At 36.2% G+C, this 21,795-nt stretch overlaps 1 protein-coding gene across 2 annotated transcripts in view; it reads left to right on the top strand.

The window, feature by feature from the left end:
- GOLM2 (golgi membrane protein 2) overlaps positions 1 to 21,795 on the top strand; it is a 109,277-nt gene that overhangs the window by 47,189 nt on the left and 40,293 nt on the right. For both annotated transcript variants that reach the window (XM_030318277.1, XM_030318279.1), the window contains exons 4-8: positions 1,225 to 1,315; positions 3,350 to 3,494; positions 3,818 to 3,898; positions 18,723 to 18,821; positions 20,770 to 20,940. In XM_030318277.1, coding sequence (XP_030174137.1) covers positions 1,225 to 1,315; positions 3,350 to 3,494; positions 3,818 to 3,898; positions 18,723 to 18,821; positions 20,770 to 20,940 — 587 coding nt within the window. The remainder of the gene's footprint in view (positions 1 to 1,224; positions 1,316 to 3,349; positions 3,495 to 3,817; positions 3,899 to 18,722; positions 18,822 to 20,769; positions 20,941 to 21,795) is intronic.

The raw sequence follows: 21,795 nt of genomic DNA, 5'->3' as shown, positions 1-21,795 counted from the left end.
TTGTAGCAATCACTCTTTAAAAATCTTTGTTACGTCTTTAATCCATTTTATAGTAAAGGGTATTTTTTAGGACTGTATACCAAAAATTAGAAAGATTCACCATATTTTGGAACACCGTTTATCCATTTCTGATTTGTTACTCTTATAGGTTATCAGTATATTAACCTGACAGTATTCAATAATTTTCAGTATATCAATAGGATTAAAGAGTTAGCATATTCAGAGGTAATATATTATTCCAGCATGTTAATGTACCAAAGTTTGTGTAATCTCTCCCAATTGCTAGACTGTTGTAGTTTTCCTTGTCTTACTGTTATGATATCAGCTATAAAAATCTTTACACAAAAGGATTTTTCCCTCTTATGTTATTTCACTGGTGTATATTCTCAATATAGAATTCCTGAGACAGAATTTTTTATTGTTTTGTTGCTTTTATCAGTATGTGAAAGATTGCTTTCTATAATGGGTTGTACTAATTTATAATGTCAATGTTTCCCCCATAGCCCCACCAACATTAGTTTCTACAATTGGACTTAATTTTGCTAGTATAGGAATAAAATACTATCATATATACATATAGGAAGTTTAATTGCATTTTTAATTGTTAAAGTTAACATTTTTCTGTAAATTTTTTAACTACTTGTTTCTTTTTGCATGAATGATATATTTGTATTCTTTGACCACTTGTCCAGTGGAAATTCCCAATCTTTATCTATTTTGTTCTTTCACATTTTCTCTTGATGACTCCATTCTGTCTTATTTATTGTTTCTTCCATTCTAGCTCTTCTTATGGTTCATAGACTCTTACTATTTGTTGAAAATGAGAACTATTGGATGAATCGTCTGCTGCCACTCCTTATCACCTCTTATAATTCTAGGTTTTCTCAATTATTACTGTATTTTGGTCTCATGGTTTTCTCTTCTGTTTTTTCTCTTCTGTGACTGAAGTTGGCTTTGATAATTATTTCTTTATAAATAAGATTATAAAAATAGTTTTATCTTTCTAATTTCTGTTAATTAGCCTTATCAGTATTTTTTATACTCTATTAAAGATTCAAATATTCTAGGAATTTTGACTGTGATCTATTTTTATGCCTGCTTTGTCCTTTTGTGCCCACTCTGCTTCTAACTGAATGCTTTATAAATGTATATTTTCAACTGCTAGACAACTTTGAGAAGTCAATCCAAGATAATATAGCCTAAAAGAATGACTTTGTAATTTAGTTTTCAGTGTGGCCAACAGATCAAGGAGTTAAGAGCACAGCATGAAGAAAATATTAAAAAGTTAGCAGACCAGTTTTTGCAGGAACAAAAGGTAAATTTTTTTTAACAAAAGGTAAATTTAAAAAATACTTAAATCAAAATACATTCTTGTTATAAATCTTGTAATTTAAATATGTGCTTTTAAAATAAAAATATGTACTTTTGTCATAAAACATTATATTTTTAAGTATTCTAGCCTGCCTAATTAAAAAAAATGACTTACAGTGTTTTTATTGTTGAGTGAATTAGACATTTGCAAAAGACAACGTCAACTCTTAAAACCAATTTTGAGCTAATGTTGTTCTTTTTTAAAATTTTTTTAATGTTTATTTTTGAGAGAGAGAGAGACAGAGCGAGAGCATGTGAGGGGCAGAGAGAGAGGGAGTCACAGAATCTGAAGCAGGCTCCAGGCTCTGAGCTGTCAGCACAGAGCCCGACACAGGGCTGGAACCCACAAACGACGAGATCATGACCTGAGCCGAAGTCAGACACTCAACCGACTAAGCCACCCAGGAGCCCCAATTTTGAGTTAAATGTTTTTATCTGACTTTTAAAAATAATTTTTGCTATTAATATATTTCTCAGATGGTAAAGTGGATACAACTTTACTGACAAATCAATTCTTTTTTTTTTTAATGTTTATTTTTGAGAGAGAGAGAGAAAGCACACATGAGCAGGGAAGGGGCAAAGAGAGAGAGAGGGAAAATCCCAAGTAGGCTCCATGCTATCAGTGCAGAGCCCCCCGTGAGGCTCAATCCCATGATCCATGAGCTCATACCCTGAGCCAAAATCAAGAGTCAGACATTTAACCAACTGAGCCACCAGGCGCCTCTGACATTAGATTCGAAAGCACTTTGTAAACAGTGAAGCACAGTGCAAATGTTTATTGTTAATTTTGTCTGCCAGACACACTGGAATACCTGTACCTGATTGTCAAAACACTTTTTTCTTCTTTTATTGTGACAAATTCTTACAGTTTGGCTCTTGTTTTTTCCAAATTTCCTGTAGATTTTTTTTAATGTACTGTTTTTTTATAACATTACTAATGGTTACATTGCATGCTGTTTTAGAGTTGACAAAACATTTCTATATACATTAAATAATTAAGTACAAGGACCTATGTGGCAACATTAGCCTGTGTATTTAACTCCTTGCCTCTCCCATTTTTCACTGACGGCCACTCAACCAGTATAAAAGACAAACTGGTTCACTGATAGAATTGAGTCAGGCCTAACCAGGTCCAAAGATTGAAGTTTCCAAGGAGATGATAGGGTTAGACGCATGTTGAAAGGAATACTGACTGGGGCGCCTGGGTGGCTCAGTCGGTTAAGCGGCTGACTTCGACTCAGGTCATGATCTCACGGTCCGTGAGTTCGAGCCCCGAGTCGGGCTCTGTGCTGACAGCTCAGAGCCTGGAGCCTGTTTCAGATTCTGTGTCTCCCTCTCTCTGACCCTCCCCCGTTCATGCTCTGTCTCTCTCTGTCTCAAAAATAAATAAACATTAAAAAAAAAAAAAAGAAAGGAATACTGACCTGTGTATTGTTCTGCCATTACTTCCTTTGCTTGGGTGGCCAGCGCACCTAGGAAGAAATTTGCCTGTTTTCTACCCTTGCTGTTTCTGCTACTGGAAAAGCTTGGCAATGTCATTAACCATCTTATCACACTTAAGGGGGCTTCCATGTGCCAACCTCCTGTAATCTACCATCCTGCTCGATTACAACACAGGCCTATAGAGAACTCACCCTGCCCACAGCCCCTAGGACAATGCCCAACTGTAGGCCAGTGCTCAGCAAGACTATCTTCTTGCAGAATCATTCCCTCAGCATAGCCAGAGAGAATTACCTCTGCCTAACATCTTAGACCATTTACTATAATTAGAAACTTTAAAAAGTGTTAGTCTTTGATTTTTTATTAGGTATAAAAAATGAACAGAAAATAATGTATCCCACATCTTCAAGTGTTTGGAATTTGGACCCATAGTATATGTTTCAAAAAATGAACTGTTTCAGAACATTTAATTAGTAGTTGTGTTAATTGTTTAATCTTGAACTGAAAATATTGACTGTTACCAAATCTTATTTAACAGCAGGAGACAAACAAGTTTGATTCAAAAGATGCAAACGAGTTGGGAATAAACAATCATGCAGTACCTAAAAACATTCCAAAAGTACCTGAGAATGCTGCAGATAAGAATGAAGAACCCTCAAGCAATCATATTCCACATGGGAAAGGTATTACTATTATTTTGTTTGTATTAATAGGATATTGACTTTTTGGATATTCTCATTTTGAAGTGAGCATTTTCAGTCATAAAGAATACTGTTTGATTTTAGTTCAGTTATGAGTAGGTGTCAGTGCTGTTTCACATTTGAATATTTTGACAGACAAAAAAAAGAGTAAATTGTTTTAGAGTTATAGCTATGTCCAAAGCAAGTTATAAAGATATGCAGTCAGTGTAGTCTGTTGCTTTAGAAACTGTTTATTACATTCCTTCAAATCACTTTGAATTTATATAAGGAAAACTAAAGAATTATATCTTTCATTACTTGGGCAGAACAAATCAAACGAGGTGGTGATGCGGGAATGCCTGGAATAGAAGAGAATGACCTTGCAAAAGTTGAAGATCTTCCTACTGGTAAGTAAAAGTTATCAGACTATTTACCCTACTCTCTTTTTGAGTAAAAATCATAATCACTTGGGAAAAGTCCTAGGTCTCTGGAAGATTGATGTGTCTGTTAATTAACTACCTATTAATTGCCCGGACTTGTTTAGGATGCAATTGTTTTAAAAAATTTTGCTAAAATGTATAAAGTCCTTGTTTTTGCCTTGATAAGAGTGAACCATATTTGAACATTTTCTTGATTCAAAGTTACTGCTTAGACAGTTAAACTATGTCAGAGCCATTTGTGTTTACTAAAAGTAAGTATACCTCATTTCTATGAGACCAAATGTTCCCAGAATGCTGTGTTGTTGGTGTGCTTTAATAAGGCATGGTAATACCCTTATATAGGTTTTTAGGACTTTGCTTGTCCTTTCAGTTATTTACCCCACAGTTTAAATAGTTTATTCCTGGGGCACCTGGGTGGCTCAGTAGATAAAGCATCTGACTTCAGCTCAGGTCATGATCTCGCGGTTAGTGAGTTTGAGCCCTGGGTCGGGCTGTGTGCTGACAGCTCAGAGCCTGGAGCCTGCTTCAGATTCTGTGTCTTCCCCTCTCTCTGCCCCTCCCCAGCTTGCACTCTGTCTCTGTCTCTCAAAAATAAAAACTAGGGGTGCCTAGGTGGCTCAGTCGGTTAAGCATTCAACTTTGGCCCAGGTCACAATCTGGCAGTTTGTGAGTCTGAGCCCCACCTCAGGCTCTGTGCTGACAGCTCTGAGCCTGGAGCCTGCTTTGGATTCTGTGTCTCCTTCTCTCTCTGCCCCTCCCCCACTCTCACTCTGTCTCTCTGTCTCTCTCTCAAAAATAAATAAACTTTAAAAAATTTAAAAAAAATAAATGAATAAATAAATAGTTTCCCTATTTTTTCTTTTTCTTCTTTTATGGTCACTTCTGTTCAGTGTTGTTTCTTTCTTCATTAATGTGTCTGCTCCTTATCCATTTCCACTTGAGGTCTGAATCACTCCTGGTATCCTAGTCCTGTTCAGTGTTTGGGTTGTTTTTTTTTTTTCCATGTCTCTTTGTTTTTCTTGCCATTTCTATGTTTCTTTGTTACCATAGGTACCTCTCCCTGCTGACTCCAATTTATTATGTTGAAAAGTTGGAAATAACAGCATGTCTTTGATTTTTCCTGACTGTTTTTATTCCTTTTCAATCTTAGGGTTCCCTTGGTGGTTATAGCTCACTGTATGTGGCTGAAATTGCTGTGTGTCTGAGGTCCAAATGAAAGACTATTAGTCCTTTCATTTGTATGGTTGTTTTCTAAGATTCTTTTCTGTCCATATTCTTTTGGGTTTCCAATTCACAGTATATGCCCCTAAAATAAAGACAAGGACAAGAGCAATACCAGGAATTTAAAAATACAGAGTCAGGGGCTCCTGGGTAGCTCAGTCGCTTAAGCATCCGACTTTGGCATGGTTATGATCTCATGGCTTTGAGTTTGAGCCCTGTGCTAAAAGTGTGGAACCTGCTTGAGATTCTTTCCTCCCTGTCTCTCTGCCCCTTCTCTGCTTGTGCATGTTCTCTCTCTCTCTCAAAATAAATAAATAAATATTTTTTAAAAATACAGAGTTAGAATGAGCATGATTTGTTTGTGAAGCAATGAAGTTATCCAGTGATTCTTAAAATGTGGTCCTTGGCAGCAGTATCCTAAGATTACCTTGTTAGAAATGCAGATTCTTAGGTCCCATTTTAGACATACTGAATGAGAAATTCGTGGGATGGAGCCTAGCAATCTCTGTGTTTTAACAAGCTTTCCAGGTGAATCTGATCTATGCTAAGGTTTTAGAACCACTGGCTCAACATTAATTTGATGTCGAGAACAAGGACCATGTATTATTCTGAATTTTGTAGTACTTACTCTAGTCTTAGACTCACTAAGTTTTAGCTTGATTAATCTTCTTTACATTGCCCTTGGTTATTCTCTTTTAAATTTTTTTTAAGTGTTCTATTATTTATTTTTGAAAGAGAGAGAGACTGAGTGTGAGCAGGGAAGGTGCATAGAGAGAGGGAAACACACAGTCCACAGCAGGCTCCAGGCTCTGAGCTGTCAGCACAGAGCCTGATGCAGGGATCAAACTCATAAGCGGTGAGAGAGATCATGACCCGAGTGAGCCGCCCAGGCGTCCCACCCTTAGTTATTTTTTAAGCTTCTCCCAAAGTTTTGCCAAGGATAAACTGCAGGTTTATAGTATATAGACATACCCAATTCAGATATGTGAGCAGGCATGCATTTATTTTTCATGTCACATATATATACAAAAATATGTTTGTGTTGAAATTTATAAATTTCAACCTCTTTTTGTCTAGTTTTCAAGCTAAAATGTTACCATTGCTACTCTAAGTGTGTAGTGTCTCAATTTATTTTCTCATTGGTCCACTGTCATAATTTATTACCTGGCCACCAAGGATTCCAGAATTAGAGAAACATGAAAGGGGAATGCAAGAGGTCTTAGAGATCTTATCTAGACCATTTTTAGGTATATTGTCCTTATCAGACAGAGGTTTTCAGATGTCTTTCACATATGAATTGCTTTAGTAGGGCAAAAATCCTATCTTGCTGCTTCTGCTTGATTAAAAAAAGCACACAGGGGCGCCTGGGTAGCTCAGTCAGTTAAGCGTCTGACTTTGGCCCAGGTCATGATCTCATGGTTCGTGAGTTGACGCCCCGCATCAGGCTCTGTGCTGACAGCTCAGAGCCTGGAGCCTGCTTTGGATTCTGTGTCTCCTCTTTCTCTGCCCCTCCCCTGCTTGCACTCTGTTTTTCTCTCTCTCTAAAAAATAAACATTAAAAAAAAATTTTTTTAAAGCACACAACCATTTCATTAGAATGAATAGAGATGAATAATACTTTTGATAAGATGCCAACAAATTCATGTCTGATTTTTACATTATGAATTAGCTGTATTGATTCATATAATGGTCGTAGCACTAGAGTTTAGAATGGAAAGAACACAAAAGTATACATTTTGTGTAAATTATCATTGATACTAAAATTATCTGTATATGTAGACACTGTCTACACTGTCATGGCATTTAGAGGCCTTCCTCTGGATTAATTTTTCTTTGTCTTTGATTTTCTGTATTTTGAAATAATATGCTGTGATGTAGTTTTTTGGGGGCATGTAGTTTGCTTGGTGTTCTCTGAGCTTCCTGGACCTATGATTTGGTGTCTGACATTGATTTGGGGGGATTCTCAGTCATTATTGTTTTAAATATTTCTTCTGATCTTTTCTCTCTTCTCCTTCTAGTATTCCCATTATGCATATGTTTACACTTATATTTGTCTTAGATATTGTTATTTTTTTTCCCATTATTCTCTTTCCTTTTCAGTTTTTGAGGATCTTCTTGATATACCCTGTAACTCAGAGATTCTTTCCTCAGCCGTGTCCAGTCTACAATGAGCCCATCAAAGGCATTCTTCATTTCTGTTGTAGTGTTTTTTTATCTGTAACATTTCTTTTTGGTTCTTTCTAAGATTTCCATCTCTCTACTTACGTTGCCTATTTGTTCTTGCATCCTTTGTACTTTATCCATTAGAGTCTTTAGCACATTAATCATAGTTGTTGATATGCCTTGTAATTTTTGCTTGATAGTCAGACATGATGTACCAGGTAATAGTAACTGCTGTAAGTAAGCCTTTAGTAATGTGGTAGTCCGGTGTGGGCGAAGGGAAAGTGTTCTATAGTCCTGTGATTTCTAATCTTTTACAGTGAGTCTATGCCTCTGGACTGTGAACTTCACAAGTTTTTCTCAGTATTTTGCCTTCTCCTGAGGTGGGACAGGAAGTCTGGAGGGGCTGAAGTTTGGTATTTTTCTTCAGGTCACTTAGGCTCTGATAAAGCCCCAGGAGGTTAGGCTCTATTTAACTAGTTTCTCCCAAGGGCAGGCCTTTTTAAGGAGAACCAAGCTCTCTGGTGTATTTCTAAATGGTTCCTTTTCCCCTCTTCCTGCCTGCGGGAATTTTTCCCCCAATATTTACTATAGGAATGTAGTTGAGCCCCTGAAGGTAAATCTCACAATATTGTAGGGAGCCTCCCTATGACTGGGTCCCCCCGAAATCTTTCTCTCTGAGTTGTTGACACTGAGCCTCCAGTGAGTTGTCCAAACTGAGAATCAGTTACAGTTCAGGTTTTCCTACCCTGGCACTTTCTGCTCCTGAATCTCTTTTGTATGTCATGACTCCCTATATTCACCTTTCTGTGTCTCCGTTCTTAGGGATAGTTGGTTTGCCCTGTGTCCTCTTCTCTCTTACCCAAAAAGAATTGTTGATTTTTCAGCCTATTTATTAGCTTTTCACTTGTTGTTAGGTTAGAGTGGCAACTTCTAAGCTCCTTACATGTATACAGAACCAGAAACCAGAAGTCCTTTGGATTAATTTTTGAACCTCTTTAAACTGTTGGTGCTTTGCTTTGAAGATCATTGTTCATAACAGTTATCCTTAATTATTTAGATAAGTATTTTGAGTATAAAGATTATTATGATATAGTAACTGGTGAAAAGAAACCTTGAGGTGTGTAATCAGTCAGATGCCTACACAAAGGAAAGCCCTATCATATCTTTGTACCTTGAGCTCCTAGCGTGGTGCTTTACACATAACAGGGTCCCAGTAAATGTGTATGGTTGAATTACCAGAATGTCCTTAATGGTGAGGCAATGGTATCTGGAATTAAACTGCCTGAATTCAAACCCTTGACTCCCATCTTTTAACAAGTGTGTGACAACCATTTATTTACTCTTATCCTTATCTATGAAATAGGATAACAGTTCCAACCTCATAGCATGAATGTGAGATTTAAATGTAAAGCACTTAGGACAGTGCCTGGCACATAGCCAGTGCTATCTAAATCTTAGTTACTATTGTTATTATGATGATTATTGCACATCATTAGAAACATATTTGTTACCTTCTTGTCATTCCTTTTACTGAGTGTTGTCTTTTCTCTGTGATGTAGTCTATGCCAAAATTCTTAATGTCTGTACAAATTCTGGTATATATGTGGAGTCCCTTATAGGCAGTAACCCCACAAAAAAAGTAGAGGAGAAACAAGTCCTTGTCATTTTAAAACAGATTTGTATGTGTTACTGACTTTTATTTATGATAGCCAGGGCTATACTAGAAACCATAGCAGAACAGTGCTGAACTATCTTAAAATGTGTCTCTGAAACAGTCAAGGGAGTATGTATATCATGTGCTTATGATTAGCACAGTGTTTCAACTTCTCAGCTCCCCAAACCATAGAGCCAAACCCCAGTGGGCTTTGTTTGTTTTTAATGTTGATTTGAGTTGGTTACCAAGATCTTACAGGAATCTTATCATTTAACCCATACTGTTCTTTACCTGGATATTTACCTTTATGGTATGTAGGTACCTGTGATGTTAGACAGTTACACATTGAGATCACTAGTTTTAAACTTTTTTAGATTAAAGAACATTCCAAGCATACAGGAAACTAGGATAATATAGTAGCCAAGTACCTACTGCCCCCCCCAGAAGAAAACCACAAAAATAACATAACATTTTGCCACATTTGTTTCAGATATTTCTGTTATTGATGTTATTGTTAAAGAAATAAAACATTACTGATAAGTTGAAGCCTCCCTGTGTACCCACCAGATCCTATTCCTGCCTCTTCTTCCCCAGAGGTAACTACTATGCTGAGATTGGTGTGTATCAATTTCCATACATGTTTTTAGACTTTTACTGCATTTGTAAGCATATATAAAACTATAAAGTATTATTTTGTTTGCTGCCTCAAACTTTAAATAAATGGTGTCTTATTGTGTATATTATTCTATACCTTGTTTTTTTTCCCCTCAGTATTATGCTTTTGTGACTTACCCATATTATTCCTGTGGCTTTCTAACAGTTATAATTATTTCATTGTATAAATATACCATAACTTATCCATTCACCTATAATAAACATTAAGGCCACTTTTAGTTTTTTGTTATTTCAAACAATACCACAGTGGACATTCTTGTTTATGTCTTCTTATGCACATGAAAGTCTCTAGATACTGATATTTGACTAGTACATTGAGCTAAAAAGGTGAGGCTGCTGCTGGCTAGAAAATGTGACTAGGGATCTAGCTGTCCCAGGCCCTAAGAGTTGAGGAGATCAATAGCTCAATACACTGGTAACCCATAAACAATTCTTAGCACAATGGTTGCAAAACTGTGTACAAGGGTATGAAATTAAAATAATTCTTGCATCGGGGCACTTGGGTGGCTCAGTTGGTTAAGCATCTGACTTCAGCTCAGGTCATGATCTCACAGTTTGTGGGTTCAAGCCCCACATCGGGCTCTGTGCTAACAGCTTGGAGCCTGGAGCCTGCTTTGGATTCTGTGTATTTTCCCTCTCTCTCTCTCTGCCCCTCCCCTACTCATGCGTGCTCGCTCTCTCTCTCTCTCTCTCTCTCTCTCTCTTTCTTTCTCCCTCCCTCCCTTCCTCAAAAATAAATAAACTTCAAAAAAAATTTTTAAAGAATTCTTGCATCATAGAATATCGTCAACTTCTTAATATCAGTTTATACTTCTACTAGTAATATATGACAGTGTCTGTTTGTCCACATCCTCACTAAGATTCAGTTTGCTATACTTTAATTTTTTTGCCAATCTGACAGTTATTAAATGCTATCTTATTTTAGCTTAAGTGTGCTATGGTACTAGTGACATTAAGCATATTTATTAGCCATTCTGGTTTCCTTCTTCTATGAATTACCTGGTAGTCATTTTTGCCCATTTTTCTATTGGATTTTTGCTATTTTCCTTACTGATCTTTGAGTGTTCTTTAGTAGTTTGTAATACAAGTATCTTCACCATGTCATGAATATCAACAGAGAAAAAAATCTTATTTATTACTTGGAAACTTTTTTCTAGTTTTAAGGTCCAGTTAATCTCATAGTAAAAATTGCCTCTAATGATTTACTTTGGGGAAAATTCTGGTAGATACAAAAATTTTTATGTACCTGAAAAATTAGAAGTTCTTTTCTAATTAATAACTTAGAAAAAGTTATTCCTTTTGGTTTCTTAATATGCATTAGATAGAGCTACTCAAGATAATTAATTTTCTGGAATAGAGGTTTTTGACCTTGGCTATATATTGGAATCACTGGGGAGTTAAAAAAAAAAATTTCATGCGTGTGTCTCACTCCAGAGATTTTGATGTGTTTGGTCTGAAATGCAGCTTGGCCACTGAATGTGTAAGTATTCCTTAGGTGATTGTATTATATAACTAAGGTTGAAAACCACTTCTCTTGGAGGATTTTTCTATATCTTCACTGTCTAATATAATAGCCACTAGTCACATGTATTTATTTTTACATCAAACTTAAATAATACTAAAAAGTCAGTTCCTCAGTCAAACTAGCGACACTTCAAGTGCTTAAGGATCGCCTGTGGCTAGCGGCTACTGTACTGGACAGTGCAAGTATAGAACATTTTCATCATTGCATCAGTGCTGCTCTAGATGGTAATATTGATTACCTCTGGGAAAGAAGACTGAGGACAGAGATAAAAAGGTGATTTACTTTTCAACATACAATCTTTTGAACTTTTGGATTTATATTTCAAAATTTCAAAAGTTTCTTAATTTGATAAATTACCTATTCAAGAACTAAATAATTTTTTAAAAATGAAAGACAGGTACAAAAATGAACTACTAGGACCTCATCAAAATAAAAAGCTTCTGCACAGTGAAGGAAACCATCAGCAAAACTAAAAGGCAACCGACAGAATGGGAGAAGATATTTGCAAATGACATATCAGATAAAGGGTTAGTATCCAAAATCTACAAAGAATTTATCAAACTCAACATCCAAAAAACAAATCATCCAGTGAAGAAATGGGCGAAAGACATGAATAGACACTTCTCCAAAGAAGACATCCAGATGGCCAACCGACACATGAAAAAATGCTCAACATCACTCATCATCAGGGAAATACAAATCAAAACCACAATGAGATACCACCTTACACCTGTCAGAATGGCTAACGTTAACAACTCAGGCAACAACAGATGTTGGCGAGGATGCAGAGAAAGAGGATCTCTTTTGCATTGTTGGTGGGAATGCAAGCTGGTGCAGCCACTCTGGAGAACAGTACGGATGTTCCTCAAAAAACTAAAAATAGAACTACCCTACGACCCAGCAATTGCACTACTAGGCATTTATCCACGGGATACAGGTGTGCTGTCTCGAAGGGACACATGCACCACCATGTTGATAGCAGCATTATCAACAATAGCCAAAGTATGTAAAGAGCCCAAATGTCCATCGATGGATGAATGGATAAAGAAGATGTGGTATATGTATACAATGGAGTATTACTCGGCAATCAAAAAGAATGAAATCTTGCCATTTGCAACTATGTGGATGGAACTGGAGGGTATTATGCTAAGTGAAATTAGTCAGAGAAAGACGAAAATCAAATGACTTCACTCATATTTGGACTTTAAGAGACAAAACAGTTGAACATAAGGGAAGGGAAACAAAAATAATATAAAAACAAGGAGAGGGACAAAACAGAAGAGACTCATAAATATAGAGAACAAACTGAGGGTTGCTGGAGGGGTTGTGGGAGGGGGGATGGGCTAAATGGGTAAGGGGCATTAAGGAATCTACTCCTGAAATCATTGTTTCACTATATGCTAACTAATTTGGATGTAAATTTTAAAAAATAAAAAATAAAGTTAAAAATTAAAGAGAGGTAGTTATAGTGATGTTTGAGAGGAAAAAAAAGATTATGTTTTAAAGAGGAAATGTAGTTAGTGTTTTTGTTTTTGTTTTGGTTAAGATTCTTTCTCTAATGATTAGAACTTTTAGAAGAAATATCTGAATTTAAATACATCAAAAGTTTTTACCAGGAGGGGCGCCTGGGTGGCTTAGTCACTTAAGCATCCAACTTCAGCTCAGGTCATGATCTTGCGGTTCATGAGTTCCAGCCCCGTGTCTGGCTCTGTGCTGACAGCTCAGAGTTTGGAGCCTGCTTCGGATTCTGTGTCTCCCTCTCTCTCTGCCCCTCCCCCACTCGTGCTTTCTCTCTCTCTCTCTCTCTCTCTCACTCACTCTCTCTCTCTCTCAAATAAATAAAGTTAAAAAGAAAACTTTTATCAAATTAAATCACTGTAGATATACTTAAATAAGTTTTTCTCTTAGACATCCTGTAAGACAGGAATTGGCAAACTACAGCTTAGTTGGCCTGTTTTCACAAATAGTTTTATTGAAACATTACCTTGTTCATTTATTTATGTTTTGTCTATGGCTGCTTTTGTAGTAGAACAGCAGAGTTGAGTATGGCCTCCAAGCCTAAAATATTCACTATCTGACCCTTCAAGAAAAAGATTTCAAAGAAACAAATTATATAAAATTGGGCTTTTTTTTTCTTAAATTAGCATATCAAATTTTATTCCTGGAAATTGCTACCAAAAATATATAAACTTCTAATGGTACTTTGGTTTGTAATTGAAAGACATTTCTTTCAGGGCACTGGGGTGGCTCAGTCAGTTAAGTATCCAACTCTTGACTTTGACTCAGATCATGATCTCATGGTTCATGGGTTCCAGCCCCGCATCAGGCTCTGCATTGACGGAGCCTGCTTGGGATTGTCTCTCTCTTCCTCTCTCTCTACCCCTCACCCCCCTCAAAATAAATAAATAAACTTAAAAAAAGAAAGACCTTTCTTTCATTGTCATATTTTATGAAGCCACAATTTATAGTAGCCACAATTAGGAATAATGGAATCAAAATAGGGTCTTGAATTAGAAAATACCCAGGGAGAATAGGATAGTTAGCATCCGTTGGGTTTGAGGGTTTAATTGCTGCCTGTTTCTCTCATTTTTTAAAAACTACACTTCTAAAGTATTGTGTTTTAGTGGTTATTCCAGGGATTGCTATATACATCCTTTATATGTCATGGTCTACTTAGAAATTATCTTGTAGTACTTCATGTGAAATGTTAGAACTTTACAAAGATATAATTCCATTTATTTACCTTGCCTCATCCATTATGCTATTATTGTTATATATTTTACTTAGATATAAGTCCCAATATTTTCAGCATTATTTCTGCTTTAAAAGCCTTTTAAGGGGCATCTGGGTGGCTCAGTTGGTTGAGTGGCTGATTCTTGATTTTGGCTCAGATCATGATCTCAGGAGCCAGCCCCATGTCAAGCTCCATGCTGTGCATGGAGCCCGCTTGTGATTCTCTTTCTCTCTCTCTCTCTCCCCCTCTCCCCAACTCACGCTCTCTGTTTAAAAAAAAGAAAAGAAAGAAAGAAAAAAAAGCCTTTTAAGAAAATAGGAGAAGAGAATATTATGGTGTCTTATATTTACCACATGTTTAACTTTTCCAGTGATGTTCATTCCTTCCTGTGGATATTAATTTCTATCTTGATTATTATTTTCCTTTCAGCCAGGAGAACTTCCTTCAGCACTTCTTGAAATGCTGGTCTTCTAACAACACATTTATCCATCTTAGTTTATCTGAAAACTCTTTTATTTCATATTCATTTTTGAGGGATATTTAAAAAAAATTTTTTTTTAATGCTTATTTATTTTTGAGAGGCAGAGTGCAAGCAGGGGAGGGACAGAGAAAGAGAAGGAGACACAGAATCCAAAGTAGGCTCCAGGCCCTGAGCTGTCAGCACAGAGTCTGACACAGGGCTTGAACCCACAAACTGTGAGATCATGACCTGGGCCAAAGTCAGACGCTCAACCGATTGAGCCACCCAGGTGCCCCGAAAACATCATTTTTAATAATCTCTTTTGACATGTACCTATATTGCTCAGAAAGCTGAGATGGTTCCACTGGCCAATATTTGAATAATTATAAGCATGTTCTATCTGTTCATTTATGGAGAGCAAAGTAACATAAGAATGTTACATCATTGTTTTGTATTTAATGTTCATGCTTCAGGACGATTAATATTCCTATGGGCACTTACCAAATAGCGTTTCATCACTTCCCAAAATGTTACTATAAGTAAACATTCATTAGGACTCATCTAAGTGTGATCAAACTATGTGATCAGGAGGCTCAAAAAATTGGTTAGGGCCAGTAGCTTTACATTTAAATGTTTCTGTTTTTTCAACATGAACCTTGGATTCTTTCTTCATTCTAAGGATTAATACTTAACTTTGGCTCTAAAATACTTCAGTGTACATAAAACACCTATTTGCTAGGCTTGTATCATAATGCAGTAGCTAATATTCTCACTTGGTCTCCAAATCGATCATGCAGGATAAATGGCATTATCCCTGTTTTTCAGATGAAGACTGGGGCTTTGAGAAATTAGTCACTAATCCAAAATCATACGGTTGATAAATTACAGAGTCATGATTTGAACCCTGGTCTGTCTGACTCCAAAGCTCATGCTTTTTATTCTGTCTTTGACTCTTTTGGTGATACAACAGAACCACTTCTGGAGCTTTTAATAAATATAGATACCTAGGTACCACCCCCCATGTTCAGTATGTCTAGGGTGGTATCTGTATTACTAAAGTGCTCCCAGAATAGAGGTCCATTGCTTATTTATGCCATATTACTTTTCCATAGTCATAGTCACTGGATTGTGAAGCTTTTCTGTAAGACAGAAACTGGAAGATTTGAACAATTTTAAGGACCTGAGCTGAAGTCAGACGCTCAACCGACTGAGCCACCCAGGCGCCCCGCATCTAAAAGGCATTTAATAAATATTGTTGAATGATTGAATTTCCATATTGATAACTCTCCTTTTTAAAAAAGTGTAAAACCCAGGACCTTAGTCATAGGATAAAAGCTTTGTGCTCCAAGTTTCTTTGTATCCTGTGTTTTGTCTTTATCATAACTAGGCTTTGTCATTTTATCTTTGGTACTTTTCCTTAATAATGGCAATTATTGTTTGCAGTCTTTTTAGTGTCTAATTTTTCCCCCACACTTCTATTGTCTTTAAGTTCACATTTATTATTTTATTTCTCTTAATTTAAGAAGTGCCTGTAGCTATAGCCCAGTGCTTAGTACTTCCTTGAGAATTTATCATGTAGGTATAAAAATGCTCAACACGAAATTGTTTATAATGACAAATTGAGAGCTATATAAGCATTATAAACAGGGTTAATTCGTTAAATTTGTTATATCCATAACGTGTGATATGTAGTTGTTAAAAAGAATAATGTGGAGCTGTATTTATTAACATAAAAATATATCTATGATTTTTTAATGAAAAAAGCAGGTTACAAGAAAGCAAGAATAATATTTTATTTTTGTGGAATAAACATTAGATACTTATATGTGTATAGAAAAAAGTCTGTACAACTTTTCTATAGATAATTGGAGAGTGAGGTTAGCATTCTACCTGTCTCCAGGCTCACTAGTAGTTTTCTAGGTCTTCATCTGTTTTGGTACCACTGAATATAAGTATGCATTCTGACCCCTGGGGAAGCCTTTAACTATCTTGCCCTGGTATAAGTAAATTACCTTTCTCCTTAGTTCAACAAAAACAAGGCTTGAGGTTTTTTTAAAGGAAATTTACAAGGAAACAAAAAAGGAAAGTGAACAAAAAGTCAATGTAAAAACACAGAAACCAAAATGTTTATAGAACACACATTTCTTTTTCCTAAATAGTAAAAGTCTGTTCACCAGCTAGCTTAGCTGATGCAGTTTATGGGTCTCCAAGATCCCTGTGGCAGTTCTTTACCCAGATCTTTCTAGCTACATTGGAAGTTTTTGTTTGTGTTTTTTCATTTTTTTAAATTACTTTTTTAGTTGAAGTATATGTAACATTAAAATGGAAGTTTTGATTCAGCATTACCATTTGGGAATGTTATAGAAGAAAATGGGATAACAAAGAAAAATATGTATAAAATATTAAAAATCAGATTATAAGGTTGTTTGTATGATAGGATCCTACTTTTGTTTAAGGTGTATTGTATAATGTACAGCAAAAAAAAAAAAACCCACAAAACATTAGAGAGGTGGTCTTTAAATGATAACAGTGGTTCTAGCTAATTTTAAATTCCTTCATGCTTTTTGATTTTTTAAATTTTCTCTGGGAACATGTGTTATTCATATCAAACTTATAAGGCTCCATATTACTACTCTGTTTATGCTATATCAGTTCTAAACTCCTCTGGCTATTTTACAGAGGCTCTTTTTAATCCTGCATTTTTTATTTTTTGTCACCTATATGAATCATAGCTTTGCCTCCAAATATTCACCTTGTTCTTGAGCATGAGGCAATATTATATAAAGCTAAGGACATTTATAATTACTTCTTATTTAGTAGTGAAGATGCCCTCTTTTGTCTTCTGGTTTGAGTAGTGCTGGACTGAGCTAGGCTCCAACAGTGATTAACAGATTTGTGGATTGTGACTGACTTCTCTTTCCAAATATATCTACCAGATGCTTAGTGTCCTCAGAGTCTGTTAGCAAATCAAAATTGTGTTAATTTGCTCTTTTAAGATGTTAGCTGATTGTTATTTAGCTGTCTTATGTGCAGAAGTGAGTGTTGGACGTTGAAGCTAGAAATAGGAACAAGGTAATAGGAATATCATGAAATATAGAAAATCTCAACTTTCTGTAAATTTGAATAGGTTGCTTTCTTAGAGTGAATTTTAAACTCCTTGGGGCTTTAAGTTTAGAAATCTATGTAATAATAAATGAAATACACTCATTGAAATAAACTTTCAGGATTGTGAAAATAATCCAAGTATACTAGTTAGAATTGATTAGGCTGTGATATATTAACAAAGAGCCCCCAGACTGCAGTGGCTTAAAACAAGAAAGATTTATTTATTGTTCATATTACAGTCTGATGCAGGTCAGATGATGATTTGTAGCTCTCCTCCAAGCAGTGTCTCTTTCCAGTATATGATATCATCTTCATATGTAGCATCCTTAGTTGTGGCAGAAAGGGAAGAGAGATCTTATGTGATTTGCACAGATTTTATCATCATACATGGAAGTGGTATGTTCAGTTTCACTTACATCCTCACAGTCAGAACCTAGTCTTTTGGCTCCTAAGTGTAAAGAAGGCTGATCTTCCTCTGTGCCCAGGAAAAATCTGATGAAATAGGAAAACACAGCATTGTCTCTGCCACTGTCTCCGTTTCCTTCTTTGCTCTCTGACTTTCTATCATGTTAAGCTGCCCAAGGAAGCAATGGAATTAGTGGTAGTGAGTGGAACATGATCTTTCCCTGTTGTCTTCATTTCGTAAAGGAGAATAAAGTCCTCACTAGAAGTGTGTACATCTTTATTAGTAAAGCTCTTTGTACAAAAAGTAAATGTTCCCTCTTCAAAAATAAAATTCAACTTGTTCCATCAATTATGTTTAGTTTTTATTTAAAATCTGACTATCTTAGAGTAACATATTCTCATTGCTTCACCTAATCTGTAAATGTCAATTTTTATTTATAAATAAATATATACTATCCATAGAAAAAGATCTTCCTGTATGTGAACAGATTCATTTATTTATTCATTCATCAAATCTTAGGTGAGCTTTTGTGATGTGCCATTTATTCTAGGTGTTGGGGATATAGTGGTGAACAAAATGTAGAGTTCTAACTATTTTATATTCTGGTCAGATTTACTGATCACCAAAACTGGTGATGTGTAATACAATGTATCAATTAGTAGCCATAAATTAGTTAATATGCCAACTGTAAAGATTACAAAATTAAAATAAGCATCATAGGATTAGTGCAGTGTAAATAGGTTCATGGTGGTTGGTTTTTATTTTTTTTTTATTTTATTTATTCATAGTGGTTGGTTTTTAAAAAACATAATATCGATAGGAATAATATGGATCTTTTTTTCTTTCAGCTTTAAAGAAACCCTCTATTTCTGTTGCTCAGTATGAAAGTCATCAAGCAATCTCCCATATTCCAACTGGACAACCTCTCTCCCCAAATATGGTTCCAGGTGTGAAGTCTTATTCTCTTTCTTTTTTAATTTCTTTTTTTTAATGTTTATTTATTTTTGAGAGAAAGAGAAAGAGCAAGCACAAGCAGTGGAGGAGCAGAGAGGGGGACAGAGAATCTGAAGTGGGCTCTGTGCTGACAGCAGCAAGCCCAATGTGGGGCTCGAACTTACCAACCGTGTAATCATGACCTGAGCCAAAGTTCGACTTTCACCGGACTGAGCCACCCCGGTGCCCCTGACGTCTTAGCCTTAAAATTCCTTTTGAAAACCATTTTACTGGTCAAGTATTGTTATATAGGGAATAAAACATGTCATTTAACAGCATGGTGAAGTAGCATTCATTCTTCTAGTTAATGTTAAATATTTTGCAATGATTGATCAAAACTCAGGGAGAGATAATCATTTAAAAATGCAGTTTGGGGGCGCCTGGGTGGCTCAGTCGGTTAAACGTCCGACTTCAGCTCAGGTCACGATCTCGCGGTCCGTGAGTTCGAGCCCCGCGTCGGGCTCTGGGCTGATGGCTCAGAGCCTGGAGCCTGCTTCCATTCTGTGTCTCCCCCTCTCTCTGCCCCTCCCCCGTTCATGCTCTGTCTCTCTCTGTCTCAAAAATAAAAAAATTAAAAAAAAAATGCAGTTTGTTGGGGGCATGTAGGTGGTTCAGTCAGCTAAGCATCTGACTTGATTTCGGCTAAGGTCATGATCTCTCAGTTTGTGAGATTGAACCCAGTGTCAAACTTCGCTGACAGTGTTGAGCCTGCTTGGAATTTGATAGGTCCTTCTCTCTCTGCCCCTCCCCCCACCTCAATAAATAAATAAACTTAAAAAACTAAAAATAAAATTTCATTTTGTCTGAAGCATTTTCAAGAGCAAAAGAACTATTTGTTCTGCCACTCTGGACTTTATTCCCTTTCATCTCTGCCAGTATATATGTATTTACTCTCTTCAAAATGTGTTCAAATTTATTTCACAGAGGCCTTCTATTAACTACTACATCCATCTATATTCCACTCCCTATTCCATACTTATGAATGTATGTTTGTTTTCTACTGAATACCTATTTGATTTTATAGAAATGTTCCCCTAAAATGAGAATTGATGTGATTAAAGTTAATTATAATAAGGATCTAAATGAAGGCTTTGATGAGGGAAAAAGGGGACTGGGGAAGAGAAAAGTTATATCCAGGAGTTGCCAATAAGAAAGAATCAAGAGTTGGGGCTTAGTCAGTTAAGTATCTGACTCTTGATTTCCGCTCAGGTCATGATCTCATGATTCCTGAGATTGAGCCCTGCTTTGGGCTCTGTGCTTACAGTGAGAACCCTGCTTGGGATTCTCTCTCTCTGCCCCTCCCCCTGCTTGCACGTGCACTCTCTCTCTCTCTCTCTCTCTCTCTCTCTCTCTCTCAAAATAAGTAAATAAACTTAAAAAAAAAAGAATCAAGAGTTAACATGGGGCACCTGGCAGCTCAGACAAGCACGCAACTCTTGATCTCCGGGTCCTGAATTCAAGCCCCATACTGTGTATAGAGATTACTTAAAAATAAATAAACTAAAAAAAAAGTTAACAGTTGTGAGTCACTGTGTAGGTGAAAATGACTTAGAGGCTAGAGATTTCTCATAGCAATGTAGAGTTAGAAAAACTTAGGGAAGAAAAAGATACAAGTCTCAATGCCAGTTAAATCTTCAAGTTTCTACTATGTATCACTTTGGCTGATAGGTTTATTTATAATCAATACCAGAGATACTTACCTAAGAATGATTAGTAAACTTCACACAGCTAAAATCACATTGGCTGTAAGATTTGATTAAAGAAATTATAATAAAGCCAAAAAAAAAAAAAAAGCTACGTGACTACTCAATATCAAACAACAGTGTGTCTTACATTTTCTAAGCAGGTCTTGCGAAATTCTTTTGCAAAATAGGACCTTAATTTGATGTTTTTATGCCATAGATTCTCATGGACACCACAATGGAAATCCTGGAACTTCAAAGCAGAACCCTTCCAATCCTCTTCAGCGTTTAATTCCAGGCCCGAACTTGGAAAGTATACCCAGAATTCAAGCAGATATACTAAAGCAGGCTACCAAGGATAGAGTCGGTGATTTCCATAAGTTGAAGCAAAGTAAGAATCAGTTGATGAATGTTATGCTGAAAAGATTTCTTTAAATATAATATGTTTATAAGGCTCAATTAAGGTCTTCATTATTATACTGTCTAATGAATGTATAGTAAACTTATATGCATACAAAGAGAAAGTGTGATGGTGGTAAAAATTAAAAGGAAAGCAAGTTTTAAATGGATAGAGATATTTTATTTTATTTTTTTAAGTTTATTTATTTTAAGAGAGAGAGAGCGTGAAAGCATGCTCAAGCAGGGGAGGGGCAGAGAGAGAGGGAGAGAGAGAATCCCAGGCAGGCTCACTCAGTGCTGTCAGTGCAGAGCCCAACACAGGGCTTGATCTCACAAACTGCAGAAATCAAGAGTTGGAGACTTAGGGTGCCTGGATGGCTCAGTTGGTTAAACATTCAACTTTGGTTCAGGTCATGATCTCAAGGCTCCTGAGTTCAGGCCCTGCATCAGGTTCTCTGCTGTTGGTGTGGAACCTGCTTCAGATCCTCTGTCCACCTTTCTTTGCCCCTCTCCCACTCTCTCTCTGTCTTGCGCACACGTGCACGCATGTGCTCTCTCTCTCTCTCAAAAATAAACATAAAAAAAAAAAAAAAGAGTCAGAGGCTCAATCTACTGAGCCTGGATAGAGATATTTTAAAGAAGCCTTTAAAAATCTTCTCACGTTCTCCACTATTAAATAATAAACTTCAGGTGAGTTGACATTTTAAAAATGCTATTAATTCTTATAACTAAAAAATTTTTGGAGAAGTGAGAAAAGATATATTTTGTTAGGCTAATGAATTAAAACTTTGACTAGGAGGAGAAGATAAATAGTTTTGAAAAATGGATTCTGGGAGATATAAAAACC

The sequence above is a fragment of the Lynx canadensis genome, chromosome B3 (genome assembly GCF_007474595.2).
Source record: "Lynx canadensis isolate LIC74 chromosome B3, mLynCan4.pri.v2, whole genome shotgun sequence".
Taxonomy (NCBI): domain Eukaryota; kingdom Metazoa; phylum Chordata; class Mammalia; order Carnivora; family Felidae; genus Lynx; species Lynx canadensis.
The sequence above is the reverse complement of the archived record's forward strand: the minus strand, read 5'-3'. Positions and strand labels throughout refer to the sequence as shown.